Here is an 18324-nt window from a genome sequence, read left to right as displayed (position 1 = left end):
ACACTCTAGGTCTGACACCAATCCAAATGCCAAGACATGAGATGAAGAAAGTCTCAAGGCTTTCTCTGTGAGGTGCTTCCTCTGTCAGAGCTTTCATCCCCCTCAGGTCTGGAGTGGGAAAGAGTGACACATGCAGCACTTGGTGGAGATATGTGTCTTGCCAAGGCAGTGCTGGTGATGTCACTAATTGAGAAGGAGTGAGGACAACAGATGCAGTTTTTAAATCCGGGAATTCTGGACACAGTCCTATTCCCAAAGGGGGGATGGGTCCCCAGGGTGGGGAAAACTAAGCTACACTAATTGAATAAAATATTATAAAACACTATACAACATCAATAAGCTACATACAGTTATATTGACAGAGATGAAGACAATGCAAGGCTAGCTTCAGAAAATTCTGACTCAGGCCATTTCGTGGTAAGAAGGAACTGGAGAGTCGGTCAATCTGTACATCCCCATACAGCAGTGGTGCTGAACACAAGGAGATCCAGGGCGCAGGCAGAGAACAATGGACACCACTTGCAAGATTTTCCACTCTTTGGTGCATGCATACCTACGTGTGGAATACAAATAGGGACCAGCACTCGAAAAGAAACAATCCTTCCCACCCACTTAAATGGTATAAATCTGAATCATGCTAACATGTCCTGTTTAATAGCAGAAAGACAGACCCAAAAACTTACTCTCATGCAGTGCCTGCTAAACAAATACACAGAATCATTCAGAATCATTGCCTAGGTTAGTATTTGGGGGTAGGATGGGGGGAAAGAGAGAGAGAGAGAGAGAACACTACTCACCTATGATACCACTATCTCTGCTTTCCAGAGTGGATGTAGGGCTGGTAACAGCCCCATAGTTGCAATCCTTGGCTGTAACATTTGTACTGACTGGAGGGAGGGTGGAGCAGGGACTACTGGCTGGTGGCGAGGCAGTGCTGCTGGTCAGCGTAGAGCAGGGACTTATCCGCTGGGTTACTGCTGAGGTCTGAAAAATTGAAACCAGGAACACATCACTCACCACGATCAATTACTGTGAAAAAAATGCATCTGTAGCTCACACTAGAGAATTTACCCTCTACAATAAAGAACAAGATATGTTTTATGGCTAAAAATGAAAATACCACGATGCTCAGCCTCTACGAAAAAAGCAAAAATATTGACAATTTGGTTTTAATTTCTTTTATGCACTGCAAAAATGAAAGATCCTCAGTTCTGAATTCAACAGGAAACCTGGTGAAGTTTGCACAAACTGAGATTTACCATATAGTAATTTTACTGCTTATGTCAACGTTTGTCAGGAAATTTTAGCTGTTAAATTTCCCTGTTAGTATTAAGCTGCGATAAAAACAAAACAAAATAATATTACCTGGAAGGAATGATGAGGTAAAACTTTTGCTTTCCACACAAGCAAAGAAACTTCTAGTGACAATTATAGTGCATGATCTGACCTGTACTTAATGCTTATGGCAAGAAATAACACAAACAGGAAATCTGTGCCATTTCCATCTGGTCAGAAATCTCAGTTGGCTTGCAATTTTTGTTTTGTGAATGTTTCTTCCATTCAAGAAAAATAACAATGCTTTAACACTGAAAGAGGAAGTGCCAAGTCCCACATCTAAATGAAAGAAATTCTTTCCCCAGAAGAAATGCTTTCAACACCAGAGGCTGACTTCTCATACTTTACAGTAGTGAAATACTGACTCTGCAAGGCAAAACAAGACAAAAATATAGCAGCATGAAAAAGATTGCATTTTAAAAGTTATTTCTGAAAGAATCGATAAGAAATTGTGCAAATGAATCCCACTAGAGTTAATATATTTAATACTATATACAGAGATAATCTATTAGAAGAGATAAAATCTGTATACATTGCATTTAAAGACTAGTTGTGATGAAGCTGAAATTCTCTGTATCAGGCTACATGTTCAAAAGTGATCTGCATGCTTCCCTGAGAAAGAAAGATCTCTTTTCTCAAGATAAAAATTTACTCAGTTTCACCCTATCCTAGAATACCTGTACATAAATAAGACATACTGTGGTGAATTACTGAGTACAGCAGGTTTCAGATAAGGCTCACTAACCATAAACAAGTGAATGTGGTCTCATCCACCAAACGTAATGACTTATTAAACACTAAAGAGTGCCTACATCAGACCATACACATACAACTTTGTGGTTTCTTGAAACAAACATAACTGTAGGTAGCATATTTTTCACAAATAAATTAAAAACCCAGCTTTAAAATCTCTCCAACTCTTGATTTTGATAAGATGCTGAATCCCTTGCACCAGAAACAAACTTGATTTGCTTTTAGCATCACTAAAGGAAGGCTTCATATTTCAAGTGCTAATGGTGCTCATAGGCACTGCAGGAGTTACGGGGAGGCTAGAATATCTGTTACAGGACCAAATTCTGCCCTCAGACTCACACACATATCTCCCATCAACCTTGCTGTGAATTGTGTGTGTACCAATGGTTAGATTTTCAGCCATAAACTTCTATTTACTGTCTCTATAAAACTTGCCTGTTCAAATTTGTTGGTCACCGGGGACGACAGCAGCAAACTCATGTCATTTGGGTTGTAGATTAGCCTTAAATCACAGTGCTCAAGGTAAAGTTCCTGTATTTTATCCACTAAGTCCCTGCGCTCTCATTTAGCTTTTAGACACAAAAGAACATTTAGTTCCAGCTCAAATACACCAGTTGCACTCAGTAGTTCAGCACCATTGATAGCCTCTGAACAGACTGATTCTCTCCAACCATGTCACTATAATAAGGGCAAGTGACTTCATTTCCTAACAGCTTACTAAGCACTGCAGTACATGGTTACTTCTCTTTGCAATTGTCTCTGCTTTCCGATTGAAACATTTAGTCCCCTTGTACAGTAATGTCTTGCTTCTTGGTAAAATGCTATTGAGGTGGAGGAAATCTCAATAGGCATTAACTTTAATGAACACTTGCTTACTTTAAAAGGGACACTTTTATAATAGTTATAGAAAACTGTACCTAACTTTTTAAAAATATCATTTGATCCTGGACTCGCTGGGCAAAACTGAACACTAAAGCACAGTGCTTGCAAACTACAGAAGGCCTTTGAAGTCTAACTTTTTCTTTTCAAGCTTGAAAAATGATTGAGACTGACTTTTATAAGTAGGACATGTGAAAGATTCATTGTCTTCTAAATTAGAAGGCAGATCCCATGTGTAGCTAGAGGGGAGCTATCCAATTTGTCACAGAAATCCCACTGCGGCTTGTGAAAATGCTCGCTTACTCAGATGGCAATCACCAGACATTTGAGGGAAAATAGAGCATCGTGCACAACAGGTGGGATTGCATAACTCTTAAAAAAACACAAGGACTGATTCACCACTGTATTACTCTAATTCCATGCTAGTGTAACTCCACTATTTAATCATAACCATATACCATCACAGAACTGGAGTAACACATGATGAACCAGGTATGCAGGGCCGGCGCTACCATTTAGGCAGCCTAGGCAATTGCCTAGGGCGCCAGGATTATTGAGGGGGCGGCATTTTGCCGGGGGGGGGGTGGCAGGCGGCTCTGGTTGACCTGCCGTGGCTCCGGTGGAGCTGCAGCAGTCATGCCTGCGGACGGTTGGCTGCTCCTGCGGCTCCAGTGGACCTCACGCAGGCATGCCTGCGGCAGCTCCCCCGGAGCCATGGACCAACGGACCCTCCGCAGGAATGCCTGCGGCAGCTCCACCAGGGGGTAGAGAAATGGCCGTGTGCCTAGGGCGTGAGAAACCCTGGCGCTGGTCCTGCAGGTATGTGATGTTCATCCAGACAGACCACCATGAACATGCTTTTATAATAATTCCTAGAGACTGCTATATACTGGAAAGGAGGACATCCAGGCACTTCCAACCAGCTTATATTTAGAGATGATAGGGAGGATTTTTCTTAGAAAATGTTGATTCATCAAAACAGAAACTTTTCATGGCAACATACCAGTTTTGATTAAACTTTCATCAGAAAAAGTTTCTCAGGTCTAGAATGACATTGCTTCTCAAAACCACAGAGACCCTCCACCCTAGAAAAGCCAATAGCCTGGTCAGGAGGACACTCACCTGGGACATGGCAGCGCAGAGATATGAACTGGGGTCTCCCATATCATAGGCGACTGCCCCAACCACCAGGCTATTGGATATTCTGGTGTATTTCTTGGTACATTTTCATGAAAAACTTCAAAAGAATTTGGTTTCATCCCAGTGCGAAACAGGAACATTTTTGAAATCTTGAAAAGTTTTGCAGAAGGGGAAAGCCATCTCCCATACAGCTTTAGTTATAATTCCCCTTATGATCTGATTCCTTATAAAAGTAGTCGTGTATGAACATTTGCTAAATTTCTGCACTCTTTTTATTCCTTTATCTTTTTAGGTGGCTGCCATGAGATCATCTTTTGAAGCATTAGGAACAAACCAACATGGTTCCCCTCCTCTCCCTGCAAAAGGCACACGCACACAGCAATACAAGTAATGGATGAATATAACACTACAAATGTTGCAAACTAAATACTTCACACTCTAGAAATAACAGTACTCGACTAATGTGTCAATTTTCCCTACCTCTAAGAGCACTGCTCTTGAAATATTTGGTCTCCTAGAAACTACAGATTTAAATCTCAGCAAGGTTGACTTAGCTCTTAATAAGCACATACACTTCATACCATAGTTTCCTGTTTGGGTTCCTTCTGGATTACGTTTTAAAAAATGAAATCTATTTATTTTAGGTGGTTATAAGACGACAGGCATTACCAGTAATCGATTTAAATTAACAACCAATCTCTGACAGCGATCAATAAAAAGATGCTTCTAAGGAAGGTGTAAAATCACCTTAATGGACAATTATGCAACAACATGCTCACAAAGAGAATTTTTTTTCCTAACTGATACAGCTAGTGGCTGAGCACAATGACTTTTATTCCTTTTTTAAAAATCCTAGTAAGTTTAACTGTAGATATTCTTATTATTCATATAAATGTTAAATCTTCTTTGAGATCTACGGATTTCTTTGCCTTAATAATATCTTCTGACAATGAGTGTGTGATGCAGTAGGGACTGTCTGTGTGGGGAGTGGGAGAGCAGGGGAGGACTTTAGGAGATGGACGATGCCAGAGCCTGTAACCTGAGCTAGGTAAGGGAGGGGAAAGGTCAACACCTTTGCCCGGGAAGGGGACAAAGGAAGGGGGTGGCAGGAGGGAAGCAGTTTGAGTTTGGGCTTGGGGCTGTGTGGGCGGAATTCAGGGTATCCTAGCTAGGATCCAAGCACCCTGAAAGCCCAGAAGGACTCGGTGGAGGGGTCCTGACTGTGCCTGCAAGCTCTGCTGTAACCTGTGTTCCTGTTGTCCAATAAACCTTCTGTTGTACTGGCTGGCCGAGAGTCACTGTGGGTCCCAGGAAGAGGGGTGCAGGGCCGGACTCCCCCACACTCCGTGACAGAGTGCCACATGTTAAATTATACACTGTGAAGAAACATATTTTCTTGTAATATCTTTTATTGGACCAACTTCTGTTGTTGAAAAAACAAGCTTTCAAGCTTACACAGAGCTCTTCTTCAGGTCTGGAAAACATATTCAGTGTCACAGCTAAATATAAGGTGGAACAGATTGTTTAGCATAAGTAGTTAACACATATTTCAAGGGACCATTCAACGTGAAGTGGCTGGTTAACAGCCCTCCAGTCATAGAGGGAGAGGAGGGGAGGGGAAGGGAGATGGGAGGGTGTGTTATTGGGTTATAGATTGCTGAAATAAACCATAAATCCAGTTTCTCTATTCAGTCTATGATTATTAGTGTCTAGAAAAGTTATGAATTGAAGCTCCCAGGTTCATTTTTTGAAAGCCCTCTATAGGTTTCCTTTAATCACGAGGACTGAGAGGTCAGATACAGAGTGATCACTTTGTGAAAGGTGTTCACCCACAGGTGATATCGTGTTTTTGTCTTTTATCATTTTCCTGTATGAGTTCACTCAAGAGCATAGCGATTGTCTGGTTTCACCCACTAATTGTTATTGGGGCATTTAGAGCACTGGATGAGGTAGGGTTTCTCACCTCTTATTTGTCTGCCATAAATTTTACATTTCTATCTTTTTAACCTTTTCTCAAAAGGAAATATTTCCAGGCCTCAAAATATTATCATTGCTCTTCTCAGGATCTTTTTTGTTTCTGTTAAACCCTTTTTGAGATGAATGAACAGAACTAAGTAATCTGAGCTACTTAGATACATCTATTGCCCCAGGCAACACAGTAGCTATATGCCAGTATTCAAGGTGAGAGTATTCTAATGTTTTTATATAGTAAGACTATAACATTTCTATCCCCTTCCCAGTGCAACCTAACATCTAGCTCACTTTTTGGATCACTGTTGCATGTCACGCAGATATTTTCTTTGAGCTGTCCTGGATGCCAAAGGTCTTTTTCCCGAGTTGCTATAATTACTTAGAATCCATCAATAGATACGAGCAATATAAATGGTTCCTTCCAATGTGTAATACCTACAGTACATGAATTGCATGTTTCTCAAGTGCATAGTTCTGTTAGGGCCTTTCAAAGTTCCAAATGGTCTTCTCTATCCCTAACTAGCCTAAATAATACTGTGTCATCCATAAATTTTAAATATACATTTCCATTTATAAGACAATTCTGTATTTTCAACATTGTTGCAACATTTACTGTTATATTTCAACTAAAGCATTTGAAAAAGTAAACTTTACTATACTGCTCTCATATTCCTAAAGTTTGTTAAGAATAGGAGAAAAAGGTTTTACTCTTTGGCATTTGTGATCTCTCATTAAGGGTACGTCTTCACTACCGGCCGTATCGGCAGGTAGCAATTGATTTCTCAGGGATCGATACATCGCATCTCATCTAGATGCGATATATCGATCCCCGAACGAGCTCCTGTTGACTCTGGAACTCCACCAACGCGAACGGTGGTAGCGGAGTCGATGGGGGAGCCGCGGACATCGATCCCGCGCTGTGAGGACGGTAGGTAACTCGATCTAAGATACTTCGACTTCAGCTACGCTATTCACGTAGCTGAAGTTGCGTATCTTAGATCGATTTCCACCCCCCTAGTGTAGACCAGCCGTAAGGAAAACATGCTCAAGTAAGAAATAATATATAAAAAGCTGCAACTTCTTAGCAATGTGGATAAGAAAATGTGTCCCTTGCTATAATCAAAATAACGCACTCGAGTGGAAATGCAATGTGTTGGAATTATAAATTGGGACAGTTTTAGCTAAAAACAGCTTTATTCCTTATCTTCATTTCACCTCAACATTGGAGAGATTGCAAATAATTATATTCTCATTTCAGAGGGCAGAGCATGGTCAGAATAGCAAGCAGTCGTCTAGTTCTAGCTTTTTACAGAGAGGATGCTTTCACTGCTCAAGCCACATAAACTAATGAATTAAAATCTAGAAAGGGCTTTTCTTTCTGAAAATTCAAGTGCATAATGGTAGCCAAAGTTTTAATCAGACGTCAGCATCTTTGCAAATTTATCTTTGCAAACCCCAGCAACATCACTGCATCATGATTTATGCTGAAGAATTAACTCTCGGAGGGCTAGTTTAGTGGGATGGCAGCAGAGCTGTGACATGTGCTGCAGCACAGAAGGGTCTTTACTTTGGGAAATACTTAGGAAGATTCCCACTCTTAGGCCAGGTCCACACTACACACTTATATCGGTACAACTATGTCACTCGTGGTTGTGAAATATCCACACCCCATGCACAACGCAATCATACCAACTAAGCCCTGGTTTAGACAGCACTATATCCAGGGCTGTCCAGAGGAGGGGGCAAGTGGCGCAATTTGCCCCAGACCCTGGGCCCTGCAGGGGCCCCACGAGCCCTGGCCTGGCGGTGGTCGGGTCTTTGGTGGCATTTTGGCAGCGGGGGGCCCTTCAGGACTGCCAAAAACGCGGAGCAACTGAAGGGCCCGCCGCTGCTGAAATGCCGCTGAAGACCCAGACCGCTGCCAGCTGAGTACAAGTGCCGCAGCTCCCCCGCTTTCCCCCTAGATCAGTGGGAGAACTTCTCCTGGTGACATAGCTACTGGCTCTGGGGGAGGTGGATTAACTATGCCAATAGGAGAAGCTCTTCCATCGGCATAGGAGCATCTTCTCTGAACACGAGAACGGCGCAGCTGCACCAATGCAGTGTTTTAAGTGTAGACCTGCCTTCAGAGGGATGTGGTTAGAGGTAAGAGACTCACAAATGCAAGTCACACAAATGCCAGTGGATTCATACAGTAAGACTGACATTAAACTTGGACAAGGCTGTTTGACAGTCCTCCTGTCCGGAAGAGGATTGCTGCAATCACACCTTCAGAATAGGGGGGAGAGAAATTCAGTTCCCCAGGACTCCATGTAGACTGGTCATCAGCAGCTTAGATGTGGACTTTAGGGAAATATGCAGCACTGACAGAGGAGGCACTGCTCACAAAAACAAACCCCACAAAAAATTTAACGTGGTAAATTATGAACTTGGCTTTTCTCTATCTTCACTAAGCACATGAATTGTGTTCAAAGAGCCTCGAAAACTTTTTCATGCAAAAATTGGTGCAGAGCCCAAGATATCAATCTACTTCAGAGTGCAACTGTCACTGCTGTCTCCGTAAAGATATTTTCTTTTACTTATTCTTAAAGGTGTATTTTCAGAAAAGATGGGTTTTTAATCAAAAAAAAAAGCCAACAAAAGGAACCATTTATAGTAGAAATCTCTATTCTGCTTTGAAGTATTCAATTCAAATAAGTGCCTGTTAAAAATACACTTTCTAACACAATGTATTATACAGTGCATTTCAAAGAGAGCCAAAACGTACACAAAAAACTACGTGAAATCATGAAAAACTTAATTAATGTGTTAAAGAATAAACATTTTACTAAAATCCATCTTCTCTGCTCCAAAGAGACAAGCATGTTAACCCTTTGTCCCACTTGTGTCACGGACTGCTCAAAAACACTCATGGAAATCTATGACAACACAGAGCCAGCCCCTTCTTCCCCCACCAAATTCTCCAGTCCCCCTGCAGGCCAACCTCTTCACTCCCTGATGCTGAAGGAATACAGCTTCCTTCCCCTCTAGCTTAGCTGATCTACAGCTGCCACTCTTCTTTGGACATCCATAACTCTGGCTACTAACTCTACCCCATCTACTTACCTCCTCCCACTGCTCCAGCTTTTTCACCTACCTGATCCAGCCTACTCTCTTGCTCTGGCACCGGCACTACTCACCTATCTGCAAGTAATAGCCTCCTTTTACTTCTTAAAAAATTCAAGAGGGAGTAAATTCGATAGTGATATGCACCGCTAAAAAAGACAGAATTTATTTTTAAAAATTCTGTTCAGTGGCAGTGTAAAATCAAAGAGCAAAGAAGGGTGCAGAAAACTTCAGTCTGAAGAAGAGGAGCTTTCCTGAATCACCGGAAAAATAAAAAATGGCCAATCACACTTCAGAGACGCAGACAAATTTATTATTCCAGTATCAAGTCAGTCCAAAGAGGAAACAAAAACTACATGAGAGCTTTTATTTTATCACAAAGACAAGCTAGACAGTCATTGCTTTGTTAGCCTACCAAAGAAGATGTAACAAGAAAGAAAAATAAGCCTTTAAACAACAATACATACTTCTCTCTGTGGTACTAGCATGGCCTTTTTTACCACCATATCTGAGCACCTCAAGGTCTTTAATTACTTATTTTTCACAATAGCCCCAATTTTCACACAAGGAGCTGAGGCACATAGAGACTAAGTGACTTGTCCAAGGTCACACAGTATGTCTGTGTTAGAGAGCAGGAAATTAACCTTGGATCTCCTGAGTCCCAGGCTAGAGCCCTAACCAGTGGACCATCCTTCTTCAATTAACAGACTCTCTTTTTTTCCGGTTTTCACTCTCACCCCATCACATCTCAGTTTGGTAGAAATGTCCTTAGCTTATTCACTTCCCTGTGTGGGGAGTGAGTCTACTGTCCAGAGCAGAAGACTAGGCGCGATTACTACAGAACTGGGATCCAAAGTCCTTAATCAGGCAAAACTCCCATTGAATTTAGTGTTCACCCAGTGCCCGGCTGCTTCTCTGTTCTTGAGACATCCAGAAAGTTGAGCTAAGTTCAATGAGTATTTGACAAGAATAATTTGGCATTTGTATGTATTTTCAGCTTTGAGCCATTTCAATATGTGAATATCAGCAAGTCATGTTAGCAGCTGTAAAATTAGGATACTACTACTTACCTGCCCTACCAGGGGATTTACAAGGCTTATTTAATGTTTCTAAAGTACTTTAAGGCCTCACAGGAAAGGTGCATAGAATATGAATTATTTTGATCACTATTATCTAATATGGTAAGAGAAGTTATTGTCCCTTAGCAAACTTGCAGCTCAAACAGGAAAATGACAGAAACTATCACAAATGGCATCAGCTGATCCCACAGTATTGCTACTGTGTAATTATGACCCACGGTTTAATAATACGGTATTATCATCTTTTCCCTTTTGTGAAAATCATTCCATCTCTACCACACACACACCATGTGATAATTACAAAAACTCATGTGCTACATCACAACCAACCAATCATTGCTGTACATTTGTAATGCCGAAGGAGATCTCATACCTGATTCTCATCCTGCACCTCCATGCTGTACTGTGGCCCCGGCTGCACCTCTGTGACTTTCTCTCCAAGGAGGAAGCCCAGGCGAGTCATGAGTGTGTTTGCTGCCTCATCTACGGATGGAGGGGGTCCCAGCTCCTGCTCAGTGTCACCTGAACAACAAGAAAAACATAATTTATGATGGAAACTGTTTAACTTTACTATTGTTCACCCACTGTTTTAATGGCCACAGCACTCCACTATACAGGTTTTCAGGTCACACACATATCTTCTCTGTCTCACTCAACACTATTTGCTGGACATTCATTGGTTTAAATTGTCACCATGCATTTCTTTTAATACTACCCTTTATTCCTTCTCTCTCTGCTTATTCTCAACATGTCACTTTAGGCAAGATGCAGACAGTCATCCCTTTCCCCGAAGTTCATGACAAAGCCCTCTAGGCTCAACCAAGAGATGGGACTTTGCTAAAATGCAATCCTGAAACCATGCTCCTCTCTCACATACACAACCAAATGAGTCACCTCTATGTCACCATTTGCAGAGCACTCATGACTGTATGTGAATTCTTTGATATTCTGTTAGCAATGCACTCAAGTGGCATTCATACCAGTAGGTTCACAGTTTTAAGCAGCTGAAATTCATTATTTCATAACATGAAGGGACTTGTTTAAAGACTGATCTATTGTTCATTAGGAAACGTAGAGTAGACCTCAGACAGGTCATGCATGTTAGTTACCCGAGGTATAAAATGCACCTTTTTTTAGCAGTGAGGACAAGTCACCGGACTATGTGCTGTACTGGAGACTGGTTTTGGGTCTAAAAGTGCAAACGAAGGGACAGACTGCATAACAACCTCAAATAATTTCATGCATTGCAGTGGTGCATGGAGAAAGAAGTTTCTTCAGTAGCCAGGTCCAAACTATAAAGCTCTACATAGATCAAACCAGTGCCTTGAATTACACTTGAAAGCAGAGGGGAACCCAATGCAGTTTGCTGAGCACAGGTATAATGTTTTCATACCAGTCCATTCCTCTAGCCAAGCAGATTGCTGCATTCTGGACTATCTGAATGAAACAGGATTGAAATATATCAGGCTGAAATGCATTATTATGATTAGTTAGTTTCAGCAGTACTTCCAGAGTACACTGGGTACTTTCTAGAGTTTGTGGCAGAACAGCTGGTTTCATCGTCTCAAAGTAGAAACTGCTCTCTAAACATTCAGACCTTGATCATTTGAGTCTGTAGGTTTAAACTTGCATACATTCTTCTGTTCTATATTAACCTTAAGAAGCCTGCAAGTGGTATAAAACTGTCATTTACCTCTCAAATAAACAAACTGATGAGCTTATTCTAAGTCATGCATCCCACGAAGTGGGTATTCACCCACGAAAGCTCATGCTCCAAAACTTCTGTTAGTCTATAAGGTGCCACAGGCCTCTTTGCTTCTTTTAGAGATCCAGACTAACACGGCTACCCCTCTGATATTCTAAGTCAGATCACCTTGAAATGGCTTGATGTAGTCTCATTATATGGAGGATAACAGATGTCTGCACAGTGATTACAACTATAATTCACTTGAAAAATTCTGCGGACGTCACAAAACACGAAAAAGCACAATTCAAACAATTTATAAATGCCAGCCAAGTCCCGAGCATGTCAAATTTACCACAGAGTCACCAAGTGTTATTTTATTATAACTTTCAAAGTATAAAAAACTTGGAACTCAAGCAAGGTAGCGTAATATTGGATTATTCTGCCTTTGGGCTTCGTGTTTGTTTTTTTTTTAAGTTTGAAACATTTAATTAAGAGACAAACCAACTCCTAGACATGGATGCAAGGATAATGCAAAAAGAACCTGTTACCTCCCTTTCATAGATGATGGTAAAGTATAATGACCACTCACTGAGTTCACTGAAAGGGCATAACCATCTTATCCTCCATCACTATTTAATCTATCCCTTGAATACCATGGACCAAATTTTGTAAGTAATATCCAATATATCAATGATAGCATCCAATTCTAAGCTCTGCTACATGCATGCAAGGCCACTGAAGTCAGTGGGACTCTGTGTGTGAGAGATCAGAATTTGGCCCATAGTCTGAAGTTCTGGTTGTGTGTCGTATCAACTTGCACATTTCTACATAAGCATTACAGTAATACAGTAATACTAGAGACAAAGCCAAAATATCTCTCTGCAACTCAATCCATTAGAAGGGAGTTGTGGGGGGGGGGGGCGCTAGGAGACTGTCATTTTATGTCTAACATGCTATGCATTATTTCTTCACAAAGAGGCAAGTTAGAAAGAGATTTCCATCTCACTGTGTGATTAGAAGGGGGTTTAAATTATGCCACTACTGTATTTTCAAAGGCACCACACTAAAAGGTAAACGTAATTTTTTCCCAAATGCAACACACAAAGAAATACATTTGATCAGTCACAATCTCTCCCCAACACCAACTCTGCCCTTTACATATTGCTAATCAATCAGTTTTAGAGCAGCAGAGCATTCTGCGTATTTTAACAAGGGATTTTGTGTATGTTTTTTTTTCTTCTTCAAAGTTTGTTTCTTGGTGACGCAGCCTCCAAAAAGTGCAGTAAATCCAATTGCAAAAATTAATCATTAGCTATGACCCGGCACTGAAAATGTTACATTATAGTTATGTCTGTGCCCGGGCACTGAAACTGGTGGAAAGTGACTGGATGTTGAATTGTATACATACTCTGGAAGTGAAAAGGTATTTACATACAGAGGGATGAACGAGAAGATAGGATTGAGCCCTTTCTTTACCTCCCCTATACTGTTCCAGGAAGGCTAAAGAGAGGAGATGTTTTTTAGTCCCCTTGCCTCCTTTTATCTTCATCACCTTCTGAAACCTTCTGTCCACCCCTAACCTTCCCAAGACTCCTGGTGTCCACCCCACACCCTTAAACGAAGTTGTAGCCTGGCTGCTTGTACTGGACTTCAGTGGTGAGCTATTGGTCCATCATCATTCCGTTGTTTATCTGCGATTGTATTCTAGAGGTATATCCCTGATTCTCTGGCAGGAATTCAGGATGGTGAGATGACTCGCAGAAGACAGGAAGTCCATTTTTTCCCTTGAGCGCTATGGATGAAATTCTTGGATTCACAACACCACAAAACACACAGCCTAGGGAAAGGCAGAGCTATGGTGATTGTAAGCCACTTTTGCAGCCCCTCAAATCCTGGGCTGTCCCAGAAGTGAGAGAGACCCATGAAATAACCGAGGTAGAGCCCTGAGGATTACTTCCATTTTGACAGCCCATCACCGGAGCCTTTCTGCCCAGAATTTCCACGGTACTGTATGGGGGTCCCACCCTGACATATCTGATCTGTTAGAGTCTTTTGTATAAATAGGGTGCACACTCCAAATGCATACTGAATTTGTTACAAAAACCCTTATGAAATTTGTCTAAAAAGTAAATTACAGCGCAGCAGAACACAATGTTAAGTTACATGCCACGTAAATTATTTACAAGTGATGTACAGATTTTCGGGCAGGGAGTTGTATGCAGAACATCAATCTCAGAGTGAATATTCAGGGCAGAGTTTGTAAATATATTGGTTAGTGTGCATCATACATGCCATTATTTTTATAACAATACAGTATTTACCTTTTTCAAGATATCTGCAAGATTTCCTACATCCAAATACTGCAGAGCTCATGGCAGAGTTAACTTCAGTTAATGGTAAAGAGCCAGTTTTAAATGGCGATCACTGTTTGACCACCACGGTTCTGAATGGAATGTTAGATCGGCTCTGGTGTTTGTGATAATGGTCCCGATCCAGCAAAAACTTCAACATGTGCATAACATTCAGCAAGTGTGTAGTCCCATTGACCTAGCAGGACTCAAATTACATGTGTGCTTAAGTGCTCTGCTGGATCAGGGCTGATGTCATTCTCTGGTTACTTGGAGGCAACGGAGTATACAACCTGTCATTCTACTACAGCTAACAGAGATTTCCCTTAGCTTAAGTGATAGGGCCTGGTTTTTGGACTAGGAGGCCCTTAGTTATAATTCTCGAGTTAAAGTAGTCATGGAATCAATACGAGATAGAACTCCCTGAAAATGTGATTTATTATGTACCAATAATGTGCTTGGTGCTGTACAAGTTACAAATGCAATTATAGTCCCTGCCCCAAGGATCTTATTTATATGCAACATTAACCTGAAAGGTTGATCAACTTAACAATGCATATTGAAGTGACACATTCTCTTGCAGTCATGATCACTGTCCATAGTAATAATGGAGTTTGGTTGCTGAGGTCTACCACAGGAATTCTCAACCTTTTTCTTTCTGAGGCTCCCTCAATATGCTATAAAAATTCCAGGGACCAGTGGGGACGGGGCAGTAAAGGGCTCCTGGCTTCAGCTGCTGGGATGGGGGGGCACAACATTGGGGCTTTAGCCCTGTGGAGCACCAGGGCTTCACCTGCTGGCCAGAGGAAGTGAGGGAGAGATGTGCCTGGGGCATAGGCATAGTTTGACTTCTATTTTGGGGGGGGGGGGTGAGAGGGGGCAGGGCCTGGAAGGGCTTGGGCCAGCTCTGCACACCAGGGCCCAGGGAGGGAGCATCACATCTACCCCCAACTCACCTCAGCAGGCCACCCCACCTGTCTGGGTTGGGGTGAGGGTCAGGGGCACAACCAAAAATTAGAACTCAGAGGGGGAGGTTCAGCTCACAAAGTTTGAAAACCGCTCAGGGTGCAGACAGGAGGAACTTAGGGCTGCGTGCAGGCAGGGTGCAGTTCAGGGTGCAGGGAGGGGGTAGCCAGGGACAGTCTGCAGCTAGGGTAGTAGCTCAGGGTGCAGCGAGAGGTGTAGTTAGGGGCAGTGTGTGGGAATCGGGTAGCTCAGGGTGCAGAGTGAGGGATAGTTAGGGACTGTGTGCCAGGAAGATTGCGGTTGATGCTCCCCGAGGGCTCTGCTAGTCCCAGAGCTGGGTCCACCCACCACTGGCTACATGAGCAGTCAAAAGGGGCTGGGAGCTGAGAAGCCGCCATAGTCCTGGGCACCAGCAGCAGGAGGAGGAGGAGGAGACAGTGGAGCGCCGTGACTGCCTGCTCCATGGCACTGCATCAGCCAGAGCAGCCGCCACCCTAAGCTGTGTGTCTCCAGCTTCCTGCCTCCGATCTGGCCAGGGAGGTGGAGCCTCGGGGTGGGTGGAGGGAGGTGGTGTGGAGCTGCCCCCCGGGACTGCACTGTTCTGGCACTGCCCCCTCGTGCCCCCCATCTCTGCCCATGGGCTCATAAAAACAGCCAAAGGTCCACCTTGCCCAGTATCCTGTCTTCTGACAGTGGCCAATGCCAGGTGTGCCAGAGGGACTGAACAGAACAGGTAATCATCAAGTGATCCATCCCCCATCGCCCATTCCCAGTTTCTGGCAAACAGAGGCTAGGGACGCCATCCCTGCCCATCCTGGCTAATAGCCATTGATGGACCTATCCTCCAGGAACTTATCTAGTTCTTTTTTGAACCCTGCAATAATTTGGGCCTTCACAACATCCCCTAGCAAGGAGTTCCACAGGTTGACTGTGCATTGTGTGAAAAAATATATTTCTTTTTGTTTGCTGCCATGGGCCCCCGGCTGAGAACTGCTGCTCTATCACATCACATAACAAGAAAAGATAAAGTACCTTTGTTATACTTGTCCACATTCTTAACTGAGGTGCAGCTATAACAAATGTATTGATTTCACAAAACCTTTCTACTGTGATGATAAAAATAACTGAATTTATTGTTTCCCTCACTCAAAGAAAAAAGGCAAAACTGGGCTGTGATAGAGTTATGATTCAATAATTCAAAAATAGCTAAAACATTTTGTGCTCAACTGCCAGTTCTGAGGAAAGCAGCTACTATTTAATATATAAAAAATATAACCAAAACATTATCTTTCAGGCATAAAAAGCATTTATCTCAAAACAATGGGAAAATTATATATGGTACAAGCACAAAAATAAACACACACATATATATATATTCTCCAGCTTTAGAATGGTGGTTGTTCACAAAGTGACGAAAAATGCCATCTGCCATTTCTTTTTTTAAAAGCAAGATTAGCTAATCCTTTAATACAGTACTGTGTTTAAAATTATATATCTAGCTTTAAAAGAATTTGAGCTTCTGAAGAATGTCTCCAACACCACCACTGGGACTTATACTGTAGTGTTCATGTATGGTGGAGGTATAGCTCCCAGGTAGAGCATTTGACTGCAGATCAAGAGGCCTTTGTTTCAAATCCAGGTGCACCCTTTCCTTGTTTTTATATTTTGACTTTAGTAAAGTTTTTGATACCTAGATGAAGCTGCTAAAAGATGAGTGCAAAACCGTTCCCAGAAAGTAGTTATCAGTGGTTCACAGTCATGGTGGAAGGACATAATGAGTGGGGTCCCGCAGGGATCAGTTTTGGGTCTGTATCTGTTCAATATTTTCATCAATGAGTTGGATAACGGTAGAGAGAGTACACTTATAAAGTTTGCAGACAATATCAAGCTGGGAGGGGTTGCAAGTACTTTGGAGGATAGGATTAAAATTCAAAATGATTTGGACAAACTGAAGAAATGGGCTGAAGTAAACAGGATGAAATTCAATAACGACAAATGCAAAGTACTCCATTTAGGAACGAACAATCAATTACACACATACAGAAAGGGAAATGACTACCTAGGAAGGAGTACTGCAGAGAGGAATCTGGGGGTCATAGTGGACCACAAGCTACCTAGGAGTCAACAGTTTAACACTGTTGCAAAAAAAGCAAACATCCTTCTTGGATGTATTAGCAGGAGTGTTGTAAGCAAGACATGAGAAGCAGGGGTGAAAGTAACTTACAGGACTTACTAGTACTGCTGGAGTCCTGAGGGGGCATGGCCTCATCCGGAAGAGGCGTGGCTTCTCAAGATTTAAAGGCCCTGGGGCACCAGCTATGGCTGGGAGACCCAGAGCCTTTAAATCAACCAGGGGCTCCCAGCTGAAGAGGTGACTGGGAGCCCGCAGGGGCAAATTAAAAAGCCCAGGGCTCCGGCAGCCGGGGGGAACCTGGAGCTTTGTGGGGCTGGGGCAGGGATTTAAAGGGCCCAGAGCTCCTGCTGCTGAGGGGAGCCCCGATCCCTTTAGATCTTGGCCCCAGCCTGGCTGCCAGAGCCATGGCCGGGATTCAAAGGGCTCTGGGCTCCCCGCAGCGGCGGGGAGCTCTGAGCCCTTTAAATCCCAGCCACAGCCAGGATTCAAAGGGCTCTGGGCTGCCCGCAGCGGCGGGGAGCTCTGAGCCCTTTACATCCCAGCTCCAGCCCAGCCGCCAGAGCCGCGGCCGGGATTCAAAGGGCTCTGGGCTGCCCGCAGCCGCGGGAGGCTCTGAGCCCTTTCAATCCCAGCCGTGGAAACCAGTGCAGTCCAGCACAGCGTACTACTGGCTCTTGCCGGTACACCGTACCGGATCGGACCAGCTTACTTTCACCTCTGGTCTGATGAGAAGTAATTCTTCCACTCTACTCTGCAGTGATTAGGCCTCAACTGGAGTATTGTGTCCAGTTCTGGGCACCATATTACATGAAAGATGTGGATAAATTTGAGAGTCCAGAGAATAGCAACAAAAATGATTAAAGGTCTAGAAAACATGACCTACGAGGGAAGATGGAAAAAAAAGGGTTTGTTTAGTCTAGAAAAAGA

General features: G+C 42.8%; 1 protein-coding gene across 10 annotated transcripts in view; it reads right to left on the bottom strand.

Annotated features, from left to right (window-relative positions):
* TANC2 (tetratricopeptide repeat, ankyrin repeat and coiled-coil containing 2) overlaps nucleotides 1-18324 on the bottom strand; it is a 628479-nt gene that overhangs the window by 161797 nt on the left and 448358 nt on the right. For all 10 annotated transcript variants that reach the window (XM_050934871.1, XM_050934879.1, XM_050934880.1 and 7 more), the window contains 2 exons: nucleotides 10636-10784; nucleotides 798-984 (listed from right to left, as the gene is read on the bottom strand). In XM_050934871.1, coding sequence (XP_050790828.1) covers nucleotides 798-984; nucleotides 10636-10784 — 336 coding nt within the window. The remainder of the gene's footprint in view (nucleotides 1-797; nucleotides 985-10635; nucleotides 10785-18324) is intronic.

Source organism: Gopherus flavomarginatus, chromosome 25 (assembly GCF_025201925.1).
Source record: "Gopherus flavomarginatus isolate rGopFla2 chromosome 25, rGopFla2.mat.asm, whole genome shotgun sequence".
Classification (NCBI taxonomy): domain Eukaryota; kingdom Metazoa; phylum Chordata; order Testudines; family Testudinidae; genus Gopherus; species Gopherus flavomarginatus.
The sequence above is the reverse complement of the archived record's forward strand: the minus strand, read 5'-3'. Positions and strand labels throughout refer to the sequence as shown.